Below are 27,056 nucleotides of genomic sequence, written 5' to 3'. Positions count from 1 at the left end.
ATCATTTAGTCAGTCGGAGTGCGGTCGTTGGAGCGTTAAGATGTACAACAGAAAAGAGCTCCATTACTGTTTACATTATTGTTTTTTATCTTTATTTTTACTGTTAAAACTTTTTTTATTAAATGTGCCGTTAATTAGTTGTAAAACTACTACTAGTACTCTTGTTACAAATGATACTACTTCTTTTACCGTCACTACAGACAATCCAACAACTGAATCAAACTTAGGTAAGATTTTTAAAAAGGATTTTATAGAATTTAGATGTTAAGAGTTTTAATTGGTGTTTTCTATGTAAAATGAACGGTACTTACGTATTAACGCCACCGCAGCTACAGCTTTATTTAAAAACAAAGTAGTCAATCGGATTCGGTGGAAAATGAACAGTCTCTTTAATAATTATAATAAATGGTAATTTATATTTATTTATTTTATAAATATAATTTAACCAAACCTACGCTCGCTAACCTTGACTACTTAAACCGTAATTTTTTGAGTATTTATTTAATAAATTCAGTAATTATTGCAATTATTTATTATTTAAATAATCAAAACACTCCTGTTAATTAGTCAATGTTAGCGAGCGTAGGTTTAGTTTGGTTAAATTATATTTATAAAATAATATATAAATAACCATTTATTAAAATTAATAAAGAGACTGTTTTGAATCTATGTTAAACTCTATATCGGCCCATTTTCCACCGAAATCCGATTCACTTCTTTATTTTTAAATGAAGCTGTAGCTGCGGTGGCGTTAATACGTAAGTACCAGATGAACGCCCACAGAAGTGCATATAGACAGAAATTTGTTTACTTTTTGCAAGTTTGTATTATTTATAGTATATTATTATACAGAATTATTGTGCATATAATTTGATTATCCAAACTTCTATTTGTTCGTTTTGTTTTTGTTATAATTCTTTTTTTGCTTGATGATATCTACACATAAGCTTGAAGCTTGTGCGTGGTGTATGGAAATAGAATCTTGTAGCGTGTGAAAAATGCCATGCCCGACCAGGATTCGAACTCGGGATCTCTGAATGAAAGGTCGAGACGCTACCACTCGGCCACGGAGATAGGCAAATTGTAACTATTTTCAACTTATTGAGATAATTTTAATTAAATATTTTTTTAATTTTGAAACAATAATTTCTTATTATTAATTTTGTACTTTTTGACGCTGATCTGATCAACGTTTTCCTGTGATTTCCCTTGATCTTTCCAGTTAGATGCAGCTGTTTTTCTTTTTTTATCTAAAAAGACATATACCTATTCATTTCGAACGTGATTTATGTACTGAATAATAATGTTTACAGATATGAATAAAACATTTATTCATTTACGTATGTTTAACATATATTGACGTGTTGTATAAATAATACATTTCTGTTTTCAGTATTATGAGCTTGAACATGCTTTAAATATATTTTAATGAAGCATGATGTATAAAATTATACATGATAAAAATTGAACTTGCGTGGAGTGTATTTAATATTTTTCCAAATAAATTAAAAGAAATACCTAATAATACGTAAATATTCATAAAAATATATTTATCTGTAAATTAAATCAAATTTATAAACCCTTCTAACTTCTGTAGATTGGTTGTTTATTTTTTTTAAATTGTTGTATTTTTTCTGTATTTTGTCTCAGCTAAATTATGGATTAATAAAAGTATTTCCAATAAGTAGCTAGGAATAGTTATCACCTCTTTTATAATGTTATTTTCTTGTATGGCGGTGCTTAAATTTTATTATAATCCGATAAATAAATACACTTCTTGCACGTAGTCTTTAATATATGTGTGTAATATTAAAGATGATGAAAATAATATGTGGTTACTATATTAATTTATGTAAAAAATAAATTAAAATATTTTTAATTATTAATTAATTATTAAATATTTTTTTAGCCATAGATTTTTCATACATAAAAATTTGTACTTGGGGAGGCTACTTGTTATGGTAGTTTATAGCTTATAAACAATTACAGAATTTTAGGTATTACTGACTATGTTTAATTTCCGAAGGAAGATATGATGAAAATCAATTACTTGGTGATCTTCTTACACTTACAATCTATAGAAATCACTTACACTTACAAATCTATAGAAAGGCTTACAATCTATAGATTTTTATTCTAATTTGAATAATTTACTAAGTTATTAATAATAATAAATAAATAAATAAATAATACTCATATTTATATTTATGAAATTTTACCCTTTTTTTAGGTAGAACCAATTGTCCTAATTAACAATAGATTGAGGTATTTTGTATTTCTACAAAATATTGAGTATTTGTCAAAACCACATTTCGTTTTACGTGAGCCCTTTATATCCATCCTGTTATTTATTGAGAAAGTAAAATTGCTTATTGAACAGTAAAAAATATTTAAGATAAATGTGGGGTCGGGTTATTATTATGTTCATTAACTGGATTTCGTGTCGAAGGAATGAAGAGAAAGGAAATTACACAGTGAAATGAATTATGATAGAGAAGAGATTATTTAAAATAAATAGAATGTTTATAAACTGTACTGCAATGCTGTAAAACAATTCAGTAAAAATATGTATTTAGTACTTAAATATTCTTTAAGTAAATACAAGTACATGTATGCATACATTTACGGATGATAATAGATGTATTAACTTGTAACAAGCCTGATCGGGATTCAAACCCAGAATTTTCCAAAAGAATTTATGTCATGGAGATTGGTTGTAGTGTATAGTATTTTTATGTAGAGTGTCTGGGCTAAAGGTATTCAAAAGTAACGGCCTGTATTTAGAAAACCTATCGTCATAATCTCTTAGACATAGGCTCAATCAACAGGAAATATCGCCAAGATTTATTCTGTATACACTCAAGGTCAGCGGAATACTCATGCACAGGTTAGCCGACACGTTATGCAATTGTAGTCAGTAGTAGTTAGTCGAGATGTTGAACCCCACAACAGAAGGTTCAATGTGTGCTTTGGTTAGCGAAGTTTCAATCAATTAGGACTGTTCAACGGTGTGTACAAACTGGATGGAATATCGATTTTTCTACAGTTCTTCAGTTTCGACAGTTTCGACAGTTCTTCAGTGGGATACAGCTTTAAGAGAGACTGGAAGCTTGCTTTGACAAACTGTGGAAATCATCTAAAAGTTTCAGTAACTGACGAGACTGTGGATCATTCACTGCCAGTCCTGAAAAGTCTATTAGGTGGGCTAATTATGAACTGCAAATTTCATTGTTCATAAGCGGCTCCATTTGCGAGTGTAAAAGTTACAAGTCCTTCATCACATTAAACCAAATGGTTGCCACCTATGATACCTCAGGTTGCTGCAGAGTTATTTTACCATGTCGAAAACAATCCTAATTATCTTAAATTGTTATTTAGTGATCAGGCAACCTTTCATACATTGGGAAAGTTAACAGACACAATTGTCAAATTTGGGTACTGAAAACCCTGATTTTCAAAAACCCCATTAATCAAAAATGAAAGGGACATACCGAAAATCAATCTGATTAGAACTGTGGCAACACATGCATCTCTCGACATGCTTGAAAACTTTGCTATTACTTCAGATTCCTGCAGGCTTCAATTTCCAACAAGATATTGCTCCATCACACTTTCATCGAGATGTTGGTAGTTAAAAATTGTACAGCTGTTTTCATTAATTATTATCACCCCTCTTTTATACTAAGCTAAACTTAATAATATAATGTGAAAGTTGTTATTACATTAACAATTATATTGAACAATCTTATTAGTAAAATATGTTTTCAAAAGTGAAATTATTGCTGTGTATAAATTAATTTATTATTATTTTTCTATATAATTGACCATTCTAATTAATTATTTAATGATTAATTCATGTGATATTTCAGTTTTTTAGTTATCATATTATATTTTTTTTAGTCAGAAGGACTTCTGTAACTTTTTATCTGGAAGATAGGATATATTTCTCATTGGTTATTAATGTATACATATTTTCTTATATTTGTAGCTCACATTACCGAGTTACAGATCAGATGTTTTTAAGATCTTCATAGTTTTTTATGGATAAAATTTATTAATCTTATATTTTAATGGCTAGTAATATATAACAAGAAAATTTTAAGTTAAATGATATTTTACATTATGTCACCGATACAACACATCAACAACAGTTACATCATGCTATTCTTTGAACAGTATGATGAAATGTGATAGTACTTTGAGATTAATAAATATTATACTATTTGCTTTTAAAATTATTTTATTTTTCCTTTTTTCAAAGGATCTTTTAAAACTAATTAGCACCCCCTAAAACTTCAGTAGAATTAAAGTTCATTATTTTAAAAATAATTGTTTGATGTTCTATAATCAATAATCATCAATATTATACTATTTGAGTGAGGTCAGATATGTCACATTAATAAACATATTATAATATAATATCTGTTTATTAGTGATGTATGAAAACAACAGTATCAAATGGCACCGGCCTGTGGCGTGAGAGGTAACGCTTGTCCTTTCATCCTGAGGTAACGGGTTTGAATCCCGGTCAGGCATGGCATTTTCATATGCTACTTGTCATTCATCTCATTCTCTGAAGCAATACCTTGGTGGTCCCTGAGGTTAAAAAAAAATATCAAATGGCACTGGAAGAATTAGAAAATATTTTTGCAGTTAAATCATAGCAAACAATTTAATCTAAAAATGTTGTGTTAATAAGTAATCAAAATATTTTTAATTTAAAAATGTCAAACTAAAATAAGGAAATGTTTTTGTATAAATAAGTGGATTTAAATAAGTAAAACAGAAATTGAAAAGATCACTTTTTGTGCTAAGTGATTTAAAACTTGACGCCAAGTTTATCTTATGGTTGAATATAGGTTTGACAAAACAGGAGTACATTTTCAACAGTTTTTTTCTTCATCTTTTATAATCGCATAAGATCACTTTAGTCAGTCCATTGTCCAAGTCTCTTTGAAGGGACTGTTCAGGCCTTGTGGTCCTCCCAGTACTTTTTCATATGTTCCAATCTCCGTTTCCTTTCTGATGTTGATAATGTTCATGTTGCAAGTTTCTTTCTTTTAACTGTGAAGTGAGTGTTTTTGGCTTTAATTTTTTGTTTAATTTTATCATTTTTGTTGTGTCTTCTGGTGGAAGGACAATTTCTTCTTCAGATCCTCGTTTATTTCACTGATTCATCTGCATTCTGTCTTAGTGTTTTTCAAGTCGAGATTGTACTGGATCTATGAATTGAATCATCCTCAGGAAGTATTATTTAACTATTTAATCATTGATAGTAGCTAATTTTTATTTTTTTTGTAAAAATGGTTTTGAACTTTGTGGTAATAATAAAATATATTTTATATATTACAATTAATTTCTTTATACTTATTTTTTTTATGGAGTTCATCAATTAAAAAGTGAGCCATGTATGTGAGTCTTAAGATAAGATTAAACTATGTTGTCAATGTAATAATTGTATTTATATTAGGACCAAGATGGATATTTGCATTAAAAGGTTTTTAATTACCTTTTCAGTTTTTTACAGAGGAAAATTTGTTGTATTTTAGGTTTTTATATTAAACTAGCCATGTATGTGAGTCTTAAGATAAGATTAAACTATGTTGTCAATGTAATAATTGTATTTATATTAGGACTAAGATGGATATTTGCATATATACAAATATGCTTTATATGTGGTATGTTTATTTATTTATTGCATACTTATTATTTTATAAGTTACTACTTTTGCACATCAGGTTTCTCTTGTCTGAACTCAGATAGTTATGCTCTTGTTAATACACATGTATGTGTGTATTGTTTTCATTCAAATGAGATTCTAATCTGCTATACTATACCTTTTGAAAATTTTTTGATAATAATATAAGATAATTATAATTATAATTATTTTTTTAATCTTTAATACATTAAAATTTAATTAATTCAAGAGGTATTTAGTAATGAACTCTCTACTCCTAAATTGCATTACATTACATGTTTGTTTTATTCTCTTGAATGTTAACAGCTATCCTTTTTGTTAATTTCATTAGATATTTTTAAAACATTACTTGTATCAGAACTATCCGATTCAAGTAGAATACTAATTCTTCAGTAGATTTTAATTCGGATTAATAACTTAATACATAAAAAAAATTAAAAAAATCTTTTACATCACTATATATTTATTTTATTTATGAACAATTTTACATATAAAGAAAAATAATCACAGTTAAAATTTATCAGTATTTTAACAATTCTCATATGATGGGTAAGGTAACTTTTAGAAGTTATAAGGAAAGAAAATGTTATTTTAGGAAAGAAAAATCACATGTTGATATATAGTATATCTACTCTCTCTCTCTCTCTCATATATATATATATATATATATATATATATATATATATATATATATAGACTACATAAGATTTTTATTAGTAACTAATCTACTTTCTCAATGGTTCAAACCATTTAAATGGGGTTAATTTGCGACTTTATAGGTATACATTAATCACTGGAGTCTAGATAGTTAACATAATGTCTAAAAAATGAGTAATTTAAGATTGGGCAGCATCAACTACCAAACTGGGCTTGATGGCTTATTTTTATGAGGCACTGTATGCAATCTCAAAGCAAAAATTTAATGTTATATTTTTGTGTAGTATTCAGTAGTAATAATATTCTAATTTGTTAATTACTAGCACATCCCATTGTGGCTCACCCTCGGTATATGGGTACATACGATTAATCACATGTAACCATATGTATTGGTGTCAACCAATACTTTGTTATTTTAGACAAATAATGAGCTAAATCAGACCATAAATACAAGTTTTTGAAATACCTCGACCCCAGTGCCATCTAGCGGATCCAAACTACTTCAGAAATGGGTGTGCACACAACTCATAAACTTTTAATAAAATCTTATTACCTTAAATATGCTACCAAATGCAAGTTTTTTATTTATTTTTTACACTTTATACACTAATACACTTTTTAATGCACTTTTTTGGGGGAGACTACACAAAAAGTTTTTTTCTTTAGAATTAGTAATAGCAAGTTAAAATAAAGAGAAAATAATCGTCTAGTGCCTTGTGTATACACAAAAAAATACATCTTGTAGAATTTTTGTTACAAATTTTTTAAACAAAAAAAACATCCCTATCTTAATTTCAACCCCTCTCATATCTATAAAGAGAATTATCACATGCATACACATGCATCTAGACAAAAATTTTTTGTATAATGTAAAAAAAAAATTCATGTAATTATCACAATTATAGCTAAATTTATTTTTTTTTTAGTTTTAACAGAACAGAGAAATTAAAGTTTTTGGAAAACAGAAATTAAAGATTGCAATATACCATAGCAGCTGCCGATTGTATTGCATGGTTTTAGCAATGTCCTATGAACTTCAAAGTGGCGTAGCCTGTAGGATGAAATGTGAAGTAAATATAATAAAAAAATAGGTTTAAAATAGCGAAATATTCTTATTTCTATACTTTTTCATTCGTGGGATACAAGTTACTGAATTTCGTATTTTACACGGAGTAAATATCCATTTGGCCATGGAAACAGGCTTGTAATTTATTTAATTAAAACTTTTGTGATCAACGGAGAAAGAAATAATTACACAGTTAGAAAGAGCATATTCCATAGCAGTATCAAGGGTCCCACTTAAGAAAAAGTATCAGAGCTTAGATACTTTTGACTTTGGCTGCGAAATCTTTAGGTTTTTTCTTTTTGCTTAGGTACTTTTTTGCTTGCAAGATCTTCCGAACGAATTTAAAAAATGTAAAATTTTCTAATATGTATCTTGTCCGCACGGGTAATCTTCTATCTTACATATATATATATATATATAAAGAAGAAAGTCTGTAAATTTGTTTGTTTCGTAAATATCTCGACACCGGCGCTATCTAGCGGATATAGTTTTTGCAAAAATTTTTCTTTTCACGTAACTAATATATATTCTCAATATGAACCAAATCGTTCCATAAATTCAATTTTTCTAAATATCTTAATCCTAGCGCCACCTAGCGGGTCCAGAAATCTTCGCAGGCGTGCGCACAACTTTCATCGCCATCCACAAATTCCATCGCAAACATATGGATGTGTAGGAACGCATACGGGACAAACAAACATTAATTTTTATACATATAGATTAATCATATTAAATCAATTATTACAAGAAAAAATGAGTGAAAACAACTTATCGGATTATATCTTCCAGTATTAACTATGTGAGAAAGGAATCTAAGAAATGAGAACAAAACCTTATAAATTACCACTAAAATTTTTAATTTGTTAAATTAGAATGGTTTAGTTTAAGAATGCAGTATTAATTTAACTTTATATCATTTAGTACATCATTTATCTGTTAGACATGTGTAGTTAGTTTGTTTTCATTGTACTGTTATTATTAGTTTCCTGTATAACAGTTAATCTGGAAGTGAAAGCGCTTTGACCTCTAGGTATTATTACAGAGCAATGTCAGTATTATATAAAATCCACTCATTCAAGGTTACACAACCTGTACTGTTATAGAAGTTATCACTGCTTTTATTTTAATTAGACAAAAATAATTTGAAAAGATTTTATTTTAATTAGAGTTTATCTATAACATTAATAATAATAATAGCTATGTGTTTTTTGTTAACTTTTTTGTTACATTATCATGTTATAATAAGTGCTTTAAATTATTACCATTTTGTAAAAAGAAAATAATTTTCCTATTAAAAAATATGATTTTTATGAGATTAATATTTTGATAGTTTTGAGAAAATAAAAGGAAAGAAAAGTTAAACAAATAATATATACTACCTGTCGGTAAACTGTATAAATCTTGATTAATAATTAATCTCTGAATGGTTCAACCATTTAAAAGTATAGTGACCTAAATCAAACCTTCTTCTTTTGCATTGTTTAGAAATTCAGTTGCTTAAAATCTGTTATCTTTTTCTTCATAATATTTAATGTTTTTACGTATTTCCATGTCCTGGGAATTAAATTAAAAAAAGATATTTCCAAATAAATTTACTTGTTAAAGCAGCTGTCCAGTTTTTTTTTTTTTATAGCCACCATTAGGTATTGCTTCAAAGGATGAGATGAAATGGCAATCTTGTAGCTGTTCATAATAATAAACAACAATGTAAATAAATTTGTGTGTAGAAATGAAATATGCTCAGTTTTTTTTTAAAGCTCAGTTTGGCTTCATATTTTTTTTGCTTGTATTGTTTATTAAAAAATAAGTATTTTTCCATATTATCTATTTCAACATTTTACTTAAAATTTATATTTTTTATTTTGTTTCTTGAACTATATAGTGTTCAATTGGGGTTGGTAATGTAATTCTACAGAGCCCTGCCAAAAAGTTGGCAGGATATTTTCTTGTCACCTAGTCAGGAAAATATGTTCTGTTTGACTTAAATTCATAACTTGTCCCTGTCCCTGTGCAGCAAAGGGGCAACAACGATAGGCATAAGTGACCTACCATTTTTATGTAAATATATGTAAAAATTAAAAAAAAAAAATTAATTGTAAAAATATAAACAGTAATAATAAATGTACCAGTAAACATGGTTACTGGTACATTTACATTTATATTGCACTACATCTGTAGCTATCAGATTAGATTCCAGGCAAAGGTGTGAATTTTCAAGGAGAGATAGAACTACCTTCTGAGATCCCAGTAAAAAGAAAGCCATATCCTAAAACAGATATTAAATTTTTAACTCTATATTTCATTTCAAATTTGTTCAAAAGATCTAAAAATTCAGTATAGGTGAAATAATTGAAATGTAGCTATCTGATTAACATAGAAATAATTAAGTGAATTTTAAAAGTGCTTTCAATGTTCTATTAATATAGCTAAATAATATGTAAATAAATATTGTGCCTAATATTGATACTTACTTTTTGTAATTGATTTTGAGTAAGCAATTGCTAATTATTTACTTCATTTCTGAATCAAGGTGGATAATTAGGTAATTTCTTAATCTGTGATTTTTTACAAAATGGTATTACAGAAGTCTACAGCTGTGTAATGCAGTTTTGTTGAATCAAGCTCGACAGGCAGCTGACTTTCTTGTTCATTTAGAGAGTGCATGTGTAGCTTCTTACATCCCTGGATTGAGGGTCAGGAGGAATTAGAATTAATAATAATATGGTGCCAGAAATTCAGAGTATACTTTTTTATGTTCAACTTCACACCTTGTATTTGAAACTGAATTTCAAGTCATGTCTTTAGCAAATGAATTAATGTTTCAGTTGGAGTGGATAATGATCCCTGTAATGATGTTAATGAACATCATTACAGAGAGAGAGAGGCTGATGGAATTTTGTGTAGATCACATTCTGACTGTCAGAGTTTTAGCCAGTATTGTTGTGAGGTAAAGAATAGAAAAGTTTGTGTAAAACCACCATCAAAAATATATCCATCAACACATCAGCGTAAGTACAATATACACTTGTATTAATAAACTTAAATTAGTATATATATCCTTAGTAAGTTTAATAAAGTACAGAAATTACGTATATTTACAATATTTTTGACTTTGAATGCAAAACATTACTTCCTACAGTTCAGACTTTTCCTCTTTAACATTATGCAGATGGAAAGATAGCAGTAGGACTCGTTATGTTGTACAAGTACTGCATTAGTATATCAAAATTTTGATTTTTTGAAAAACAAATAAAAATGTACTTGTACATTGGTAAAACTTACAAAAGGTTGTGATAGTGGTTTAGTAATAAAAAAAGAATGTAACAGCTGAATGACAATGTAAAATAAGTTTTCTAATTAATTATTTTTTGAAGAAAATGTATAAACTGTGCCTTTACCATGTAGACTATAGCAGCTTCTACAGACTGTTACATTTCTATGGCCAAAACTATGTGATAATTTAAAAAAATTTCAGGAGGTGTGGTCTATGTTTTATGCGAATTTGAAACAATGCGTTCTACTAGTACTACAATTCTGTGATTCTAGTATCCAGATATCCAGGTTGAGTCCTTATTTCTAATAAGACTTTTTAGTAACATAACCTAAAGTTTTGTCATCTGGGTGACTATGATAAGGAACTCTGTTATATCATAATATGTCATTAACATCACAATTTAATACTTATTCAAGTACAAAGAAAAAATTATGCAAGTATGCATTTACTTGTTCTTTTAGTGAATTGTTAAAAGTGTATTCAGTAATATGCAATGTGCATTACAAAGTGTGAAAATCTTTGTTATTATACCTGAGTGACTGGGTAACAAAATCTGAGTACAGCAGACCTGTAAATTAAGCTAGTTACTGTTAGTTCAGTCTGAGTAAATAAAACTAATGATACCATCTGCAATTTACTAGCTTAACAATTTGATAGCTTCTATTAAAAAAATAAAATTTTTCATCACATCCAAATATCATTTCATTTTACTTTCATAAATTGATTAACTTTATGTTCATTTTAAATTTCTTTGAAGTTGCAGGATAAATAATAATATTTTTTATTAAGAATACTATCTCTTTAGCAATTCCTAGACGTAAAATGAATGAGAATTACTTTGCAGAATGTAGGTTTTGTTTTATGATTTACTGACCGAGATCTTGTATGACATTTCTAACATCATGTTTGAGAAAAATTTGTTAAAATTTTTAATTACAAACAGAAATATAAAGATAACAACTCCCATGTGAATGCTTTGTACACAGTTTAATTTTATTTTTGCCATTCTTATGCATACCATTGTTTAAGTAAGTTTTTAAAAATTGTTTTTTAACTTTTTGAACATAAATATTCTACTGTTGAATTTGGTTCAGATTAATTTATAGAGAGAATAAACAAGTAGGTACACTTACAATTTTCTTAAATAGTTAAATAAAGGAAAAAAATTGAAAAAAAAAATTAATTGAAAAACTTTTTAATTTTTAATTTTGCAATGTAAGTAAAAATTAAATCATTAAAAGTAAATTCTGGTTAATCTGTACTTTTACAGGACCAACAGCAGATCTATCAAGTCCGGATTATTAGGTTTTTATTATATTATGTTCTGCCTTATTCCTGAAAATTTCTTAACAAAGTACAAGTATATTGGATCAAGATTATTAAAATTCCAATCTCTTCCTACATAAAGACCCAGTAGATTCAGACTATTGTTAGAAGTAATGTATTTTGTAATTTTCTGTATATTTATTGAAGATAAAGGTCAAAATAAACGCAACAGTATTACTGAAATAGTTGTGGAATGATAATCTACAAAAACCCTAACTTCAAAACGGGGATAGCAACTGCAGTGTCAAAGAAAAACTGCCTTGAGCCTTCAGCAATGTTGTACCGTTGAAGTTTCATGATTGGTTGTAGGAAAACCATTAAAATAATTCAGGGTTGAAACTAAAACATTGAAGTAAAACTACTTTGAGACATCCATGTTGTAGTTCTATAATCTCCTATTTGAAAATCATGGTGACTTCTTATACAGAGTGTTTGATTTAAATATATTACATGATAAATATAAATATTACATACATTTAAAGGTAACAAAGTCATGAAACAGTAGCATAGTACAGAAACTGTGCATGAAATTTAATTCCTGATATTTGATTAAGTAACAAAATCCAAGTAAATTATCATATACAGTATATCACAAAATGAAGTGTAACAGTTTCAATAAAATTATCAGTTGCAAGAAAGCAGGTAATGACCTTACATAACAAAGTAAAGCAGTGCTTTTTAAATACTTTGTTGAATGGTTATCTCTGTGTAACTGTTTCAGTTTCACCTTTATACAAATTTGTTATTTTTATCCTTTCTCTTTTATTAACGTCAGGAAACTACTATTCCATAAATGACGATTGTTAGATTTATGTTAAATATAATAATTGATAATCATTAAATATAAAGAAAAACACTACTATGTTTCATAAGTGGGGAAAAGTTTCTATAAATAAAAATAAAAATTATAAGAGTTAATTCAAAGGCAAAACTTTAAAAAGAAAACAGTTATGTCTAAAATTAAAAGTTTCATTATCTTTGAAGAAATAAAATAATATTTTAAAATTATTTTTATGTTTGTTCAATTAAAGATATACATTCGTGTGGCATTAAAATGGTAACAGAAAATATATTAATAATATTTGATGTTATAGTTGTTTTGCCGAACACTTATAATGTTTCAGCCATAAATTCTGACAGAAATGTTGGTTGATTGAAGCATTACTGGGTGTAATCCCGAGGGAGTGTCCGGGCGAGCCAATACCAGAGCCATTTGCAGTCAGAAAGTGTGCAACTGATGCTGATTGTTGGCCACGAATATGCTGTCCAGATGGTAATTCAAGTTATTGTCGAACTCCGCAACCTCCTTGGCAAAGACTTCCAGCTCAAAGGATAGTTGCTCGTAAGTTTATACATCTACTGCCATTAGAGTTTGTCAATGGGTTTATTATACACAATGTTTCATGTCTACATTTTGTTTTCCTTTGTGAATTCACAGTTTTTATTCATTCCTTTTTTTATTATATTATCTCTTTCTCCTTTCTTTCAAGTCTTTTCACCATGTTCTTTTCCTGTAGTTATTTTCCAACTCATAAGTACTTACATAAGAACTCATAGTTTTTAGTTGTTTGCCTCAGGTGTAAAACTAGCTAGTTCCTGGCTAGTTTTTTACATATGCTTCAGCTGGCTTGATTTAAACCTCTGTATTTGTTAGTAAAAGTTATTAATTTGGAATTATTATATATTATCTATCGGCTATCCTGAATGCTTGTAAGATTGGACATTTCTGCCTCTTTGTTGATCTCTTTAATGTCTATATAAAATAAATATTTGTTTGCATAAACAACAGCTGATGCAACAACTCAAATTTTTAAAGATTACAGCAAGTGCCTTTACTTCTTATTTTTAATGTTCTTATTTATGGAACATCTCTGCTCCTTAAAGAGATTTATGTCCATGTTTGCTTCTTGTATTTAATAATTTTCAATGTTGGCTGACAAATATTTTCAGTCTTGCGCAAGACTGAAATATTTGATGGGAGATCTTTTGTTTGAATATTATAATATTTTTATTTTATAATTCATACTCCCTCAATATTGGGTTGATATGGTATTCTTTATATAAACTAATATGTGATAAATGTCATTTATTTTGTTGACACGATAAATGTTGATATATTTCTTCTTAAAAAATTTAGTTTAGTAATTTAGACATTTGCTGTGATTTGTATTGTTTTGTAGCTAAATATCCTTATTTGATGAATATTATTGTAAATTTAGTATTTCTATGAGGCCATTATTTTGTGTTCATCATTATGTAATTACTTCCTTTGTTAAATTTCTAAAATATTACTATAATAAGTTTAATAAATTCTATTTTTCTTTCATGCAGTTTCTTTGTGAGCCAAATATTTCCTTTTTATCTTTTTTTGAACAAATTATTACTTCCGCTACCTACTCAGTCTTTTCAAATGCTGCACTTCTTGCTCACATCATCCATGCTTACCTGTTATATAAAATAACATGTTTCATTTCTACTCTATAATTTACTACATATTTTTAAACTAATAAAATCATAATAATTGCTTTGCTTTCTAATAATAAACAATTAAGTAATTTAGTATTACTAGATTTAGCAGATTTTAATCAGTGTCAGTGTACTTCATCAGTTTAAGTTCTGGAATTAAGTTTGTCATGCTATTTCCTTACTTTAAATTTCTTTACAGCTTTTTCTTTGTAATTGAATAACTTTGAAATAAGGTTTTAAAAACTACAAAATAAAATTATTTGAAAAATTCTTGTAAATGTTTGGCTCTACAAACAAAAATAAGATGAATGTAATAAAAAATTCTATAAAATTCCTTTTAACAATTAAATTTGTATAAAGAATCATCAGTTAAAGAAAGTTGATTATCTTTTCTTATGTCACTGGGTTCTTGAAGAACAATGGGAGGCTCTGAAGTAAATGATTATTGGATGCATTTTAGCTTAATATTGTTGACAATGAAAGAGTAGGCATTTAGATAATTTACAGTAATATTTTGTTTACAGGGATTGTAGATATTATTATATTGTTATTACTTGTTATAATTTATCTTTTGTATATATATTTTTGTAATAGTCTAGTAAATGTTTGTAATAACTTAGTTATAAATGAAGAAAAATTAATTTTTTTTTACTTAGATAATTTTTTGAATGTCACTACTACTTACATCATTAATTTTGCCAAGCATAAAGAATACTCAACTCAAAAAGGTAAACTTGTGAAAAAACATTAAAGAATTATATGTCAAAATCTTTTGGATAGCATAATAAAATGTATTATAATGTACTACAGAATTTCTGTACACTAATACTGTACTTTTTCAAGGTGAGAATACAAGCTATTTTTATTTTATAAAATTTTAAAAACTACTCTATGGAAATATGCTTCTAGAAGATTTTTTTCTAAAAAATATTATTTATAAAAAATTAATTATCTTTTTTATTCATTTCTTTACTAAGTAATGTGGTAGGTGGAGCTGCTATTGATGTTGTTCATCTTGAAGTCATTAGAAAACCATTTGATGTGTGGAAAAATATTATATTTGTATGTTTAATAAACTGTTTTTTTTTTTTCAAATTTTGCTGTTTATAAATTTAATTTAACTTTTGGATTGAGTTCTTCAGCATGGTTGACAGCTGAGATAGAATTTAATTAATTATACGCCATTAATATCTGGTATTTATCATGGACTTATGATCTTAGTTATCAACACCACTTGCAACAGTGTCATGTGGCAAACCACTGAGGAAGAACAGAATTCTAGTTCTGAAACATATTTAACTTTCAACTAGTGAGGTGCAGTAGCTGGTTCTTTTTTAGTTAGTTAGATTGCCATGCACTAAGAGTTTTTATAGTGTCTGTTTTTTCTCAATAAAGTGTCTGACGTCAAACTGACGTGTGCTCACTATTTATGTAAGTACAGTTTCCTTTTTTAAAATGATAAAATAATGCAGATATACATTTCTTTGCATATAGTTGTTTCAATTTTATTAGAAAATTGTATTCATTTTTTCAGTGTAAAAATGTATGTGAATGATCAGAATTTAGAAGAAGCAGTTCTTCATGAACTGGATGGATGGGAAAGCGAGGATTTTGATATTGATGGACCAATTATGGGTCAAAACAGGGAACAAGGTGCAAATGGTAATCAATAATAGGCTGCAGATGCAAATTGAGAGCTGGTTGCTGTAGGAAATGAGGAACAGGCTGTTGATCAGAATGACTGTACTGTCAGTGAACATGATACTGATTCTGAGGTCGAAGTTTCAGGAGGTGGTGAAAATGAAGGGATTGATAAACATGGGGAAGTAGATGAAAGCATTTATCTGAGTAAATCCAATTTTAGGTGGTCTAAAATAGAACCGAGAAGAAAGTTTTGAGTTGTGGTACATAATATATTACAAATTGGTAACTGGCGTAATATTCTAAACGAAAGTGAAATTGGAGTATGGAATAAACTATTTTCCTATTTCCTATTTTACAGTGTTTTGCTGTATTAAAAAGTGGTTTAAAGTGTTAAAGGTGTTTTAAAACCTTTATTCACTTAACAATAATGATAATTAAAAATTTGCTTGAAAATTATGTAAAAAGTAACAAAAAATTAAGGGATGTCAAGATGACGTCACTTCACTGTATGTGTTGGTGAAACATCACCTCACCAACTGAAGATTAATGGTATTTAGAAAGTGAGTCAAAAACATTTAATTTTTTTTTAGGTTAAATTTTTTTTCACAAAGGTGATGTGTGAGTTTATAACATTCCCTTTTAACATCTGTTGGTAATGATAATTTTACAATTTTATCGTAAATATATGCAGTTGATATGTATAAATACTGAATGTAATTATTGAGTTTTACATAAATTATCTTACTTTGTCTGAAATTATTAAAACTAATTATTTGAATGCATAAAATAATTTTCACATAAAAGAATGTAAAGTTTTTCAACATTGTTCATCCTCCATTTATTAATTAATATTAACATCATAAACAGAATAATAAATATAAAAATTATAATAAATAAAGAGGACTACTTCATTTAATACAGAAGTACTGTTGAAGATACACTTGTATTGATAGGAATGAGGTACTCTCATCAATTAGTGATGAGGTACATTACAGTTGAGATTATATAATGGATCCTTCTCATTCAAATTAAAGTAAGCTAATTAGTGTAATGTCCATTTTCTTTTCTTCCTGCCTACTGCAACCACCACATCCACTCTCTTGATCAAGATATTCTAGAGAAGATAAAGTATAATTACTGTAACAATTGAAACATCTAATAGAAAATTTAAAAGTTAAAATAATGTAACAATTGAGTATCAAAAATAAAAACACTAGATGGAGTTCTGAATCATGTTTTCTAAATGAAAATCGCCAATAGAAAAAAATCAACAAGCCAGCGTCGTATACAGCATTACGTGTAAAGATTGTAATGCATTGTACATTTGACAAACATCTCAATACCTTAAAAGAAGAATACAAACCCATAAATATAGAAAAGAGGAAGTGACAGTGCTCATAAAACGTACAATAGAACATGAACATTCTTTCAATTTCAACAGCACCAAAATATTAGTCAAAGAACAAAATACATATAAAAGGACTGCTCCAGAAATGACATATATCAAGAAAAATACAAACGCTGTCAATAATAGAATGGACATAGCCGGATTAAGCAACATATTTGTTAATCTAATTTAAAAAATCATATTTATATTGTAAATTTAGTTTTAAAGAAAATAATGTTTAATGTTTGTAACTTTTGAGAAAAATATGAGCATTGTAAAAGTTTCAGTACCCAGGAAATAGCAATCAGGTTATATAAAGAGATAATTATCTAAAAATAAGATGAGTCAGGTATGAGTAGGGGGATCTATTACAACAAAATTTTTTATATGTGTATGAATGTGTGTTGCCACCTGAGGAAGCTTAGAGAATTCTAAGTGAAATGTAGTAGTGTATTTAATTTATAAGTTTGTATAGTTGATTGGTTAACCCAGGAGATTAATAAAGGTAATATTTTTAAGTAAAATGTGTATTGTTTTATATATATTATTTCTATATATCATATATATATATATATATATATATATATGTTTTATTAGTCTAGCTGAATTAGTTGGTCCCTAATATCTCAAAATTTTCAAAAAACCTGATTCACATTTTTGACATGATCACCTTACTTTCCCATTTAAAATAATTATTCTAGCTATATTTGTCAAGAACATAAAAGTGGAAGCCTAAGCTCAGTAATATAAAAGATTAATAATAATACTATTGTGTATTATTTCACACACTATGCCTATAAATTTCTATTTTTTATACATACCATGATATACATTAATTATGCACACTATAAAATGTAAAGTTATATATTGTTGGAGGAGGGGTATAAATAGTAAATTCGTTCTAAGCCAGAAAATAATTTATCTTAGTTATCAGTAGTTCCCTTATGAGTTTATCTCCTACTACTCTGCTTTCTTCCTTTTTATCCTTCATTGCGTCTTCATTGAATGAATGTTATGGAAACTATTTCAATTAGTGCCCTGGCTCTGTGGTTACAATTATACTATCATTTTCATAAAATTAGTTATTTATTGGGGATCTAAGACATGTTCAATTAGGAAGCAATTCTGCATGCAGAATGGATTCTTTTCAGAGACTTTATGGTTTATTTCATATCAAGTAATTAAAAAAAAAATCCAAATATATGTCTGAGATACTTATTGGATAAAGCTGGGTCTCCTACTTCTCTTAAAATTTAATCTAATTATCTAGAATATATAGAGAGAAATCTTTTTTTGATATATTGCATATGTATATGCAATATATATAGATAAACATTTATTAATATTAATCAGTCACATCACTTATGCATGCAAACAAGAAAAGGGCAAGGTATAAGGCTTTCTTACACTCAGCCTATAACATTCCTGGCTCAACTGCAGAAGGTAACAAGATTTTAATATTTTCCAAAATAATTTATCAGTATTATTTGCCAGGTATAGTAGCAAACACAGTGTAGATGCAATTTGTTAAAAATTATGAAGACTAAGATTCTATTAGATAGATTAGCTAGACTGTATTAGGTGCTATTTTTACTGAGTGAAGATTAAAAATTCTAAATTGTTTGAAAAGAAAAGGCTTACATAACAAATTAAAGTATTTTAAAGTCTATTTTTAGATCATTTCAGTACTTCAAAATATAGAAGCAACAAAGATATGGAAAAATAAACTATTAATTACAGGGAAAATATGCATTTGTCTTTCATAAAATAACTCTGTTCAACAAAATATGGTTGTTTAAGAATGTAATCATTATATTGTAACCATAACCATTATTCAGATTTTACTATATGTACTACACCAACTAAAACATAACAATGAATGATATTGTGTGAGCCAGTAACTATTTTCAAAAAGTCTGCTGTTTACTCCAGCTGACCTAATCAGATGTAAATTGGACAGGAGAATTTGGTAATTATTACATCAATTGTCAAGAATACTTTTTCCGTAATGGTAGCTAATGAAAATTGCACAAAAATATTAATTTTAAATGAGAAATCAAAACTAATTTTTTCAAAATTCACATCATAGCGCTTTTAATCTCACTTTGCCATAAAAATTTATTGAAATGAATTTTGTTCAAATTTATAATTAAAAAATAATGTTTTAAAAATATTTATCATCAAGTAAAACTTAAAAACTGTTGGGTATTCTGTGATTTATATTTCATTAAATCTTTTTTTGGCATAACGGCTTAAGATTTATTCATGTTTTAAATTTTATCTATTAAATCTAATTTTTTTATACATTACAACATAATTATTTGATTACATATTTTATATTTATGTACTTCTTTATTTCTATTACTTTTTTATGCATTAATCTAGCAATACGCAGCATGATGGCTTACATGCAATGTACTCCACCCCCTCCACCGTTGTATGATTTGTTTCCAAAAGAATGCAGAACAACACTAGACTGCTTTCCAAATCTTTGCTGTCAAGAACAGAATAGAAAGATTTGTAGGCCACCAAGGAGATCTCTTCTTGCACTGATTTCTTCATTGGTAAGGAAATGTGAAGCTTTATTTAATTTATTTTTTGTTTTTTCTTCTTAATTTTACTTTTTTAAGTATTTGTTGAGGTTATTATTTCAACTAGAGCAGTTTCTGTTACAAAATTTTTCTTTATATTGCCCTGGGTGCTTGAATGTTTGTACAATCACATGCACATCATTATATTTAAAGAATGGTTAAAGTTGATTGAGTGGAAACTTGAACAGAGCTTTTCAAGCCTGTAGCAATTTTATCCGATGAGAGCCTTTCAATTGTGAAGATTATCACACAATCTTAATGAAGATCAATATTTTGATAAAAAGATTTCACCAAGGATGACTTTCACTGTAGTTATACAACTCAGTGCTATGGAAACTTGCTAGAACTATACCCATGAGAATTATTCTTAGGATGTGTTTATGAATGAACTTAATTTTGCAAAACAACTAGTTTTTTAAATAATGAACTCTTCTCAAATCTAAGTTTACTTGTATAATGTGTCAGTTATGTTTGTATTATCTCGGAATGCAAAATTAATTTTCTATCACATTGTAATTCTTTAGTAAATGGTATTTATTTCACTTTTTTCTTTATGTTTAAATATTTGTAACTTCCACATTTAATTAAATATTTTAGATGGTTTTGATACTTTATGCATGAGTAAAATAAAACTGAATAAACTGAAATATTAATCCCTACTTTAGTTTCAGTCATAATGTATATAATAGAGAAATTCTCTTAATTATGTAAAAAGCTTTTGTTGGTTATTGCATTAACTATTATTAAACAATTATTATCTTACTAAAACAAAATAAATATTGAAAGACAAGTAAAACTTAATGATTATTTTGTGTTTTGTTAGCTTAGAGCAGTGTTTCTCAACCTGGGGAGGGTTGTGAAATTAACCTACAACATGATATGTAAACAATAATGAAATCATTTTATGTAGAAAAAAAAATTATTATGAACATTTAACTTACACTTATAAGTACACATATAAAGAAAATAATTTAATGAGATGGTAGTGTTTGGTTTTCAATTAAATGATCTCCATACATTGATCTACGTTAGAAACACACAAAAGCAGATATTTTTCAAGTAATAAAAGATAACATATTTAGTTTTAATTTTTAACGGAACCAAAGATGAAAAACAGCAAGCCAAATGTATCTAATTATTCAGATGTGAATTGCAGTTGTAACATTATTTCAGTGATACAGAATATAACAGATATATCAATGAACTGGTCATGAATCTCCACCGGTTAGCAGCTGCAACAATGTTTTCAGTAAATGGATTATGTACCCATCTCTACGAGAAATCATTTTTATCTTCTGGGAAATACTCTTCCAACTGAATTTTTAGCTCGTGCAAATGCATCTTCATGCTATCCAAACTCTGGTGAATAATAATGTCTTCTCCATCCAAATTTTTCTCAGTATAAATGGAAGTGAATGGAAACATATAATATTTTTTGTTTGAAGGCGATTAATCCAGATATCAAGCTTGTTAATGAAAGCATGAAGTTTGTCTGTCATTAAAGAAATGTTTTTATCACATCCTTGTAAATTCACATTCAGCTCGTTTAAATGCAAAAATATATCAGCTGAGTAAGCCAAAACCAACATAAGCTCATTGTTCTGTAAAAACATTGAGAATGATATTTGTTTATCCTGGAAAAGTATTGTTAATTCATCTTGCAATTCCAATAACTGGGTTAACAATTTTTAACATTTTTCCTCGTGATAACCATCTGATATCTGCATGGAAAAGAAGAAATTTTTCTTTTTGCCAACTTCATTGCATAGTTTTGCAAACAGCCTATTCTATTATGATCAACTTTTAATAAAATTATCCATTCTTACAGCTTCACAAAGAGTTTGTTTGATATTTTCTGGCATATTTTTTGTGGCAAGAGCATGTCTGTGAAGGACAATTCACCCATTCCGCTCTTGGTATATAATGTTCTTTTAATATTTACAAAAATTCATTGTTCTTTTCTTTTACTACCTTCTTTGCATCATCATTACAGACTGCAATACATTTTTTCCAATCTGTTATAGTTTTTAGTAGTTTCATAAAAAAATATCAAAAAGACATTGAGTTTACATGACAAGGTATTGATTTACAAAACAACATATTTTCTTTGATTGATACATCAATCACATTTATATGTCCCTATCACATTTATATGTCACAAAACATAAGAACTGCCACATCTGTTGATTCATCAATTTGAATATTAAAAAATACACTTGAAATCACTGCTGAATTATCTGATCGCAAACATTAGTAGTCATGTCATTGATTCACCTTGATACTGGTTCTTTAGAAAGCAGAATTTTTTTCAGTTTTTTTGCTTCTTCCACACCTATTAAAACAATGGCCATAACAATTGCAACAGACAGTTTTTTTTACAATTTTATGGGTTTTGGATATCTTAATGCTATGAGATAAGATGCTTCAAGTGTACTTTTATCAGTATGGCTTGATTTACAAATAGAATCATTTTGGTTTCTCAAAGAATGTTGTCTTCTTTCAAAATATTCTAAGGATTTGCTTTTATGATCTGCATGTTTAATTTACAAGTACTGAATTAATTTTGATACTCTCTTTTTCTGTAAAGCCTCTGGAACCACCATAAGGTATTACTTGAGAGGATGCATGAGAATGATATGCTTGAATGTAAGTGAAGTGTAGTCTTGTACAGTCTCAGGTCGACCATTTCTGAGATGTGTGGTTAATTGAAACTCAACCACCAAAGAATATTGGTATCCATGATTTAGTATTCAAATCCATATAAAAGTAACTGTCTTTACTAGAATTTGAACCTTGGAACTCTCGACTTTGAAAATAGCTGATTTACGATGATGAGTTCATCACTAGACCAATCCGATGGGTATTGATCAGCTGATTTTGAAGTTGAGAGTTCTAAGGTTCAAATCCTAGTAAAGGCAGTTACTCTCATATAGATCTGAATACTAGATCCTGGATACTGTTGTTCTTTAGTGGATGGGTTTCAGTTAATCACACTTCTCAGGAACGGTTGACCTGGGACTGTACAAGACTACACTTAATTTACATTCATACACATCATCCTCTTACAGTGGTCCACATCATCAATACCTTACAGTGGTTCCATAGGCTAAATAGAAAAAAAAGAATTAATTTTGATAGGTTCATGCTTTCGTTGAGAAGGTCTTGAAACCAAACAACGAACTATGGCTTTCCATCAATGAGGTAAAACCAGAATTTAAATAATTGTCATTGTACAATCTTGTCTTTTTACTAATCAGTTCATGGATATAGATGGCTCACTTTATTTTTTCACAAATTTATACATTTTGCTTATGAATCTAATTTAAAAAAAAACAATTACACTATTTGACTTCACACTAAAAAACCGAAATCTTAATTATTAATATTTTCAATGAAACTACGTTTTTAAAAATTTAAATAAAGGTACCAGATGCACGCATCACATTCAAAACTAAACTTATGTTCTGCAATCCTGTAAGTCTCTTTTGTATTACTGAGAGCACAACGTGTTCAAACATATCATATCCATGTTCAAATATGATGCTCTCACAGCAAATATTATGGAAGCAGACCAAATTACAAGAAACATGTACACATCAAGTTTGAACTTGTACATTACTCATGTTTGTACACTTCATACACGTATGTTCATAGCCATCATTGATGCAACTAAATAGTTTTAACTAGATTTCACTGGATTTGGGATGGTGGTTACAGTTTTTTTTAATTTTTGGGTATCATGGAGCTGAAAAGGTTGAGAATCACTAAATTGGAGACTGTAAGCAAGCAGTTAATAATACTTTATTATTTCTTACTTACTTAGTAATTAAAATAGTGACAATAAATAAATAATTTATAAAATAATAAATATATTTAATTATCAAGCAGATGACAATTAAGATAAAATCTGTAAACAGTAAAATTACATATAAAATTTTCTTTTTTTTCACCAACTATAATTTATATCTATTGCAGTGATGCAGTTGTACACATATATCTTTTAATTATATAATTTGACAATGTAACTTGAATCAAGACTATTTTATACATTATACTGCTGAAGTCATCTAGACTAACAGGGTTTAAAACTTTTCTAGTTGTTATAAATGCTGATGGACAAGGTTTCAATATTGTTATTTGTTGAATACTTCAGTATTATGGATTCAAATTTTCAACTGATATCCAACTGAAGAATTAAGATTTTCAACTGATGATTCTGTTTCAAAAACATTCATTTTATTAGCCAATTCAAAACATTTCAAATGATGTAATAGTTAGATAGGGATAGTTTTTTAAAGAACAATCTCTGAATTTGTTCCCAAAGTTGGAACTTTAGTGTTATTTCTCATTTTTATATACTTAAAAAGAGTCTTGAGTTTGTTTAAAATATAATTTTCAGACATTTAAGAACTGGTTAAATACCTACATCTCTTAGTAGGTCTTTTATTGAAAATAATAATTGCCATGAAATAGCACAGCTTTTTTTCTTCCTAGATGTAATTTTCTATTTTTGGGCAATCTTTTTGAACAATTTTCCATTTTTTTGGCCATTTTATTGAATAGAAAAAATAATTTCCTTCATTAGAATTATTTTATAAATTTGGGAAAAAATATTACAATGGTTATTACTTAATTTTGTTTGTAAAAAGTTTAATTTTGATATTTTATACAAAATATTTTGCTGGTTTGTTGATCTTTCATTAATGTTTAAAAAATATGAAAACAATAAAATACACATAATTCTTTATAGATTTTCACTGTACTCAGCAGTTTAATATGATTAATTGTTTAATAAACATTTAAATGTTTTAAATATAAAGAACAATTTGTTTCTATAAATTTTATTAACATAATTTTAATTTCCCACCTATTACTTTTCAAACTAGCACCCATTGATTGTAATGCATTTTTTCTATAGTTATGGGAATTTTTCAACTTTACTTCAAAGTAGCTTCTGATTCCTTTCCAAACAATTTATGCAGCAAATAATTCTGAATACAATTAATTGCTTTTACTATAGACATGAAAGAGAGATCTGGCCAAAAGTAAAAAAAAAACCTGTATAAATACGTTAGAAACACACAAAAGCAGATATTTTTCAAGTAATAAAAGATAACATATTTAGTTTTAATTTTTAACGGAACCAAAGATGAAAAACAGCAAGCCAAATGTATCTAATTATTCAGATGTGAATTGCAGTTGTAACATTATTTCAGTGATACAGAATATAACAGATATATCAATGAACTGGTCATGAATCTCCACCGGTTAGCAGCTGCAACAATGTTTTCAGTAAATGGATTATGTACCCATCTCTACGAGAAATCATTTTTATCTTCTGGGAAATACTCTTCCAACTGCATCTTCATGCTATCCAAACTCTGGTGAATAATAATGTCTTCTCCATCCAAATTTTTCTCAGTATAAATGGAAGTGAATGGAAACATACAAAGTAGCTTCTGATTCCTTTCCAAACAATTTATGCAGCAAATAATTCTGAATACAATTAATTGCTTTTACTATAGACATGAAAGAGAGATCTGGCCAAAAGTAAAAAAAAAACCTGTATAAAAATTTATTTTCAATGCATGGATTGACTATCAAGCAGATTAAATAGATATAACTGGTTCAATAGTGATAATTAATTTTACTGTAAATCATTTTCAAGTATAAGTTTTTAAAAATAATAATATTGTGTTTAAAACATTAGGCCCTTGTATATAATTCAAAATAGCCTATCCTGAATCTGTATATGATGAATGCATGAATTAAATCGCAGAAAACTTTAGATTTATTTATTCCCAAAAATTAAGTTTATTCTTCAAACTAAAATATGATCTGAAATTATGAGAATTGTGTTTAAATTGACTGAGGATAATGCTGATGTTATCTTGATTAAGTATTTTTAACAGAAAAGGAATTATGTTAATTTTTAAGCTGAATTATATTTTAGTTTTTATTTTATTTAATAAAGGTAAATTTCAATTTGTTTTATGATCTGGAACTGGAAAATACTGTAATATCTTAGGATAATACAGAAATCCATGGGAATCTTATTTATTATGTTTTTTAGCTTGAAACAGATATACAGTGTATAAGCAACTAAGGTACAGACATATTAACCAGACTACTTTCTATGAAAGCATTAATGTTAAATATAAAGTCTGATGTCTGTAAATACTTTAAAAATGGTATTAAAAAATTACAGAACACGTAAATGTTGTGTAGTAAATTACTACACAATGTGTGTTTGATAAATAGACAGATAGGCATACCAAAATCTAGTGCAGTGATTGTTTCTCTATTGATTCCAGACAATGGCTATCTGAAAAAATGTAGTCTTTAATATGATGTGAATAAAATTTTCTGTTACAGGGAAGGCCATAATATAAAAATGCCTTTTCACAGCTATACTACAAAAATCTTCTTTTACTATTTTATGAACATTATTATGAAAAATGCTATTATCATTTATGGACCATAACATTTTTGAAATACCAATAGAGAACTAAAATTTAACTCTACAAGGTAAAATTATTGGCATAAAGACAGAATTAACATAAAAATTAGTTGTGAATTATTTTGTATACGAATTATGTAAAAATATTTTTTATGCCATAAAATACATTTTCATTTTTTGTTTTTATAATTTATTATTTATCCTGAAAATACTTGCCTCTTAACAAATAATTGTTCCTTTATTTTCTTTCATCAAACTTCTTTTAAAAATAAATCTTTGTAAATAAGAGTTTCTCGTTTTTCCGTCATCAATGAGGTAGTGAGCACCACATAAATTATGTTGTGTATAAAAGGGAAATTCTTAAGCTTTAGACTCTATTTTCTACAGATTATGATTATGTTCGGAGTAAGAAGAGATTTAAAAATGATTCATCATGAATAAAAATAGAATTTTAATTAACTTTTTATTCAAATTAATATGTATCCAA

At 27.6% G+C, this 27,056-nt stretch overlaps 1 protein-coding gene across 1 annotated transcript; it reads left to right on the top strand.

The window, feature by feature from the left end:
• On the top strand, positions 1–26,689 carry LOC142325329 (uncharacterized). The gene is made up of 5 exons (XM_075366943.1): positions 1–227; positions 10,247–10,429; positions 13,181–13,363; positions 19,904–20,082; positions 26,485–26,689. Exons 1-5 carry the CDS (start codon positions 41–43, stop codon positions 26,494–26,496), a joined length of 744 nt encoding a protein of 247 aa, XP_075223058.1. The 5' UTR covers positions 1–40; the 3' UTR covers positions 26,497–26,689.
• The last annotated feature ends 367 nt before the right edge of the window (positions 26,690–27,056 follow it).

The sequence above is a fragment of the Lycorma delicatula genome, chromosome 5 (assembly GCF_047948215.1).
Source record: "Lycorma delicatula isolate Av1 chromosome 5, ASM4794821v1, whole genome shotgun sequence".
NCBI classification, from domain to species: domain Eukaryota; kingdom Metazoa; phylum Arthropoda; class Insecta; order Hemiptera; family Fulgoridae; genus Lycorma; species Lycorma delicatula.
This window is presented reverse-complemented; position numbering and strand designations above follow the sequence as displayed.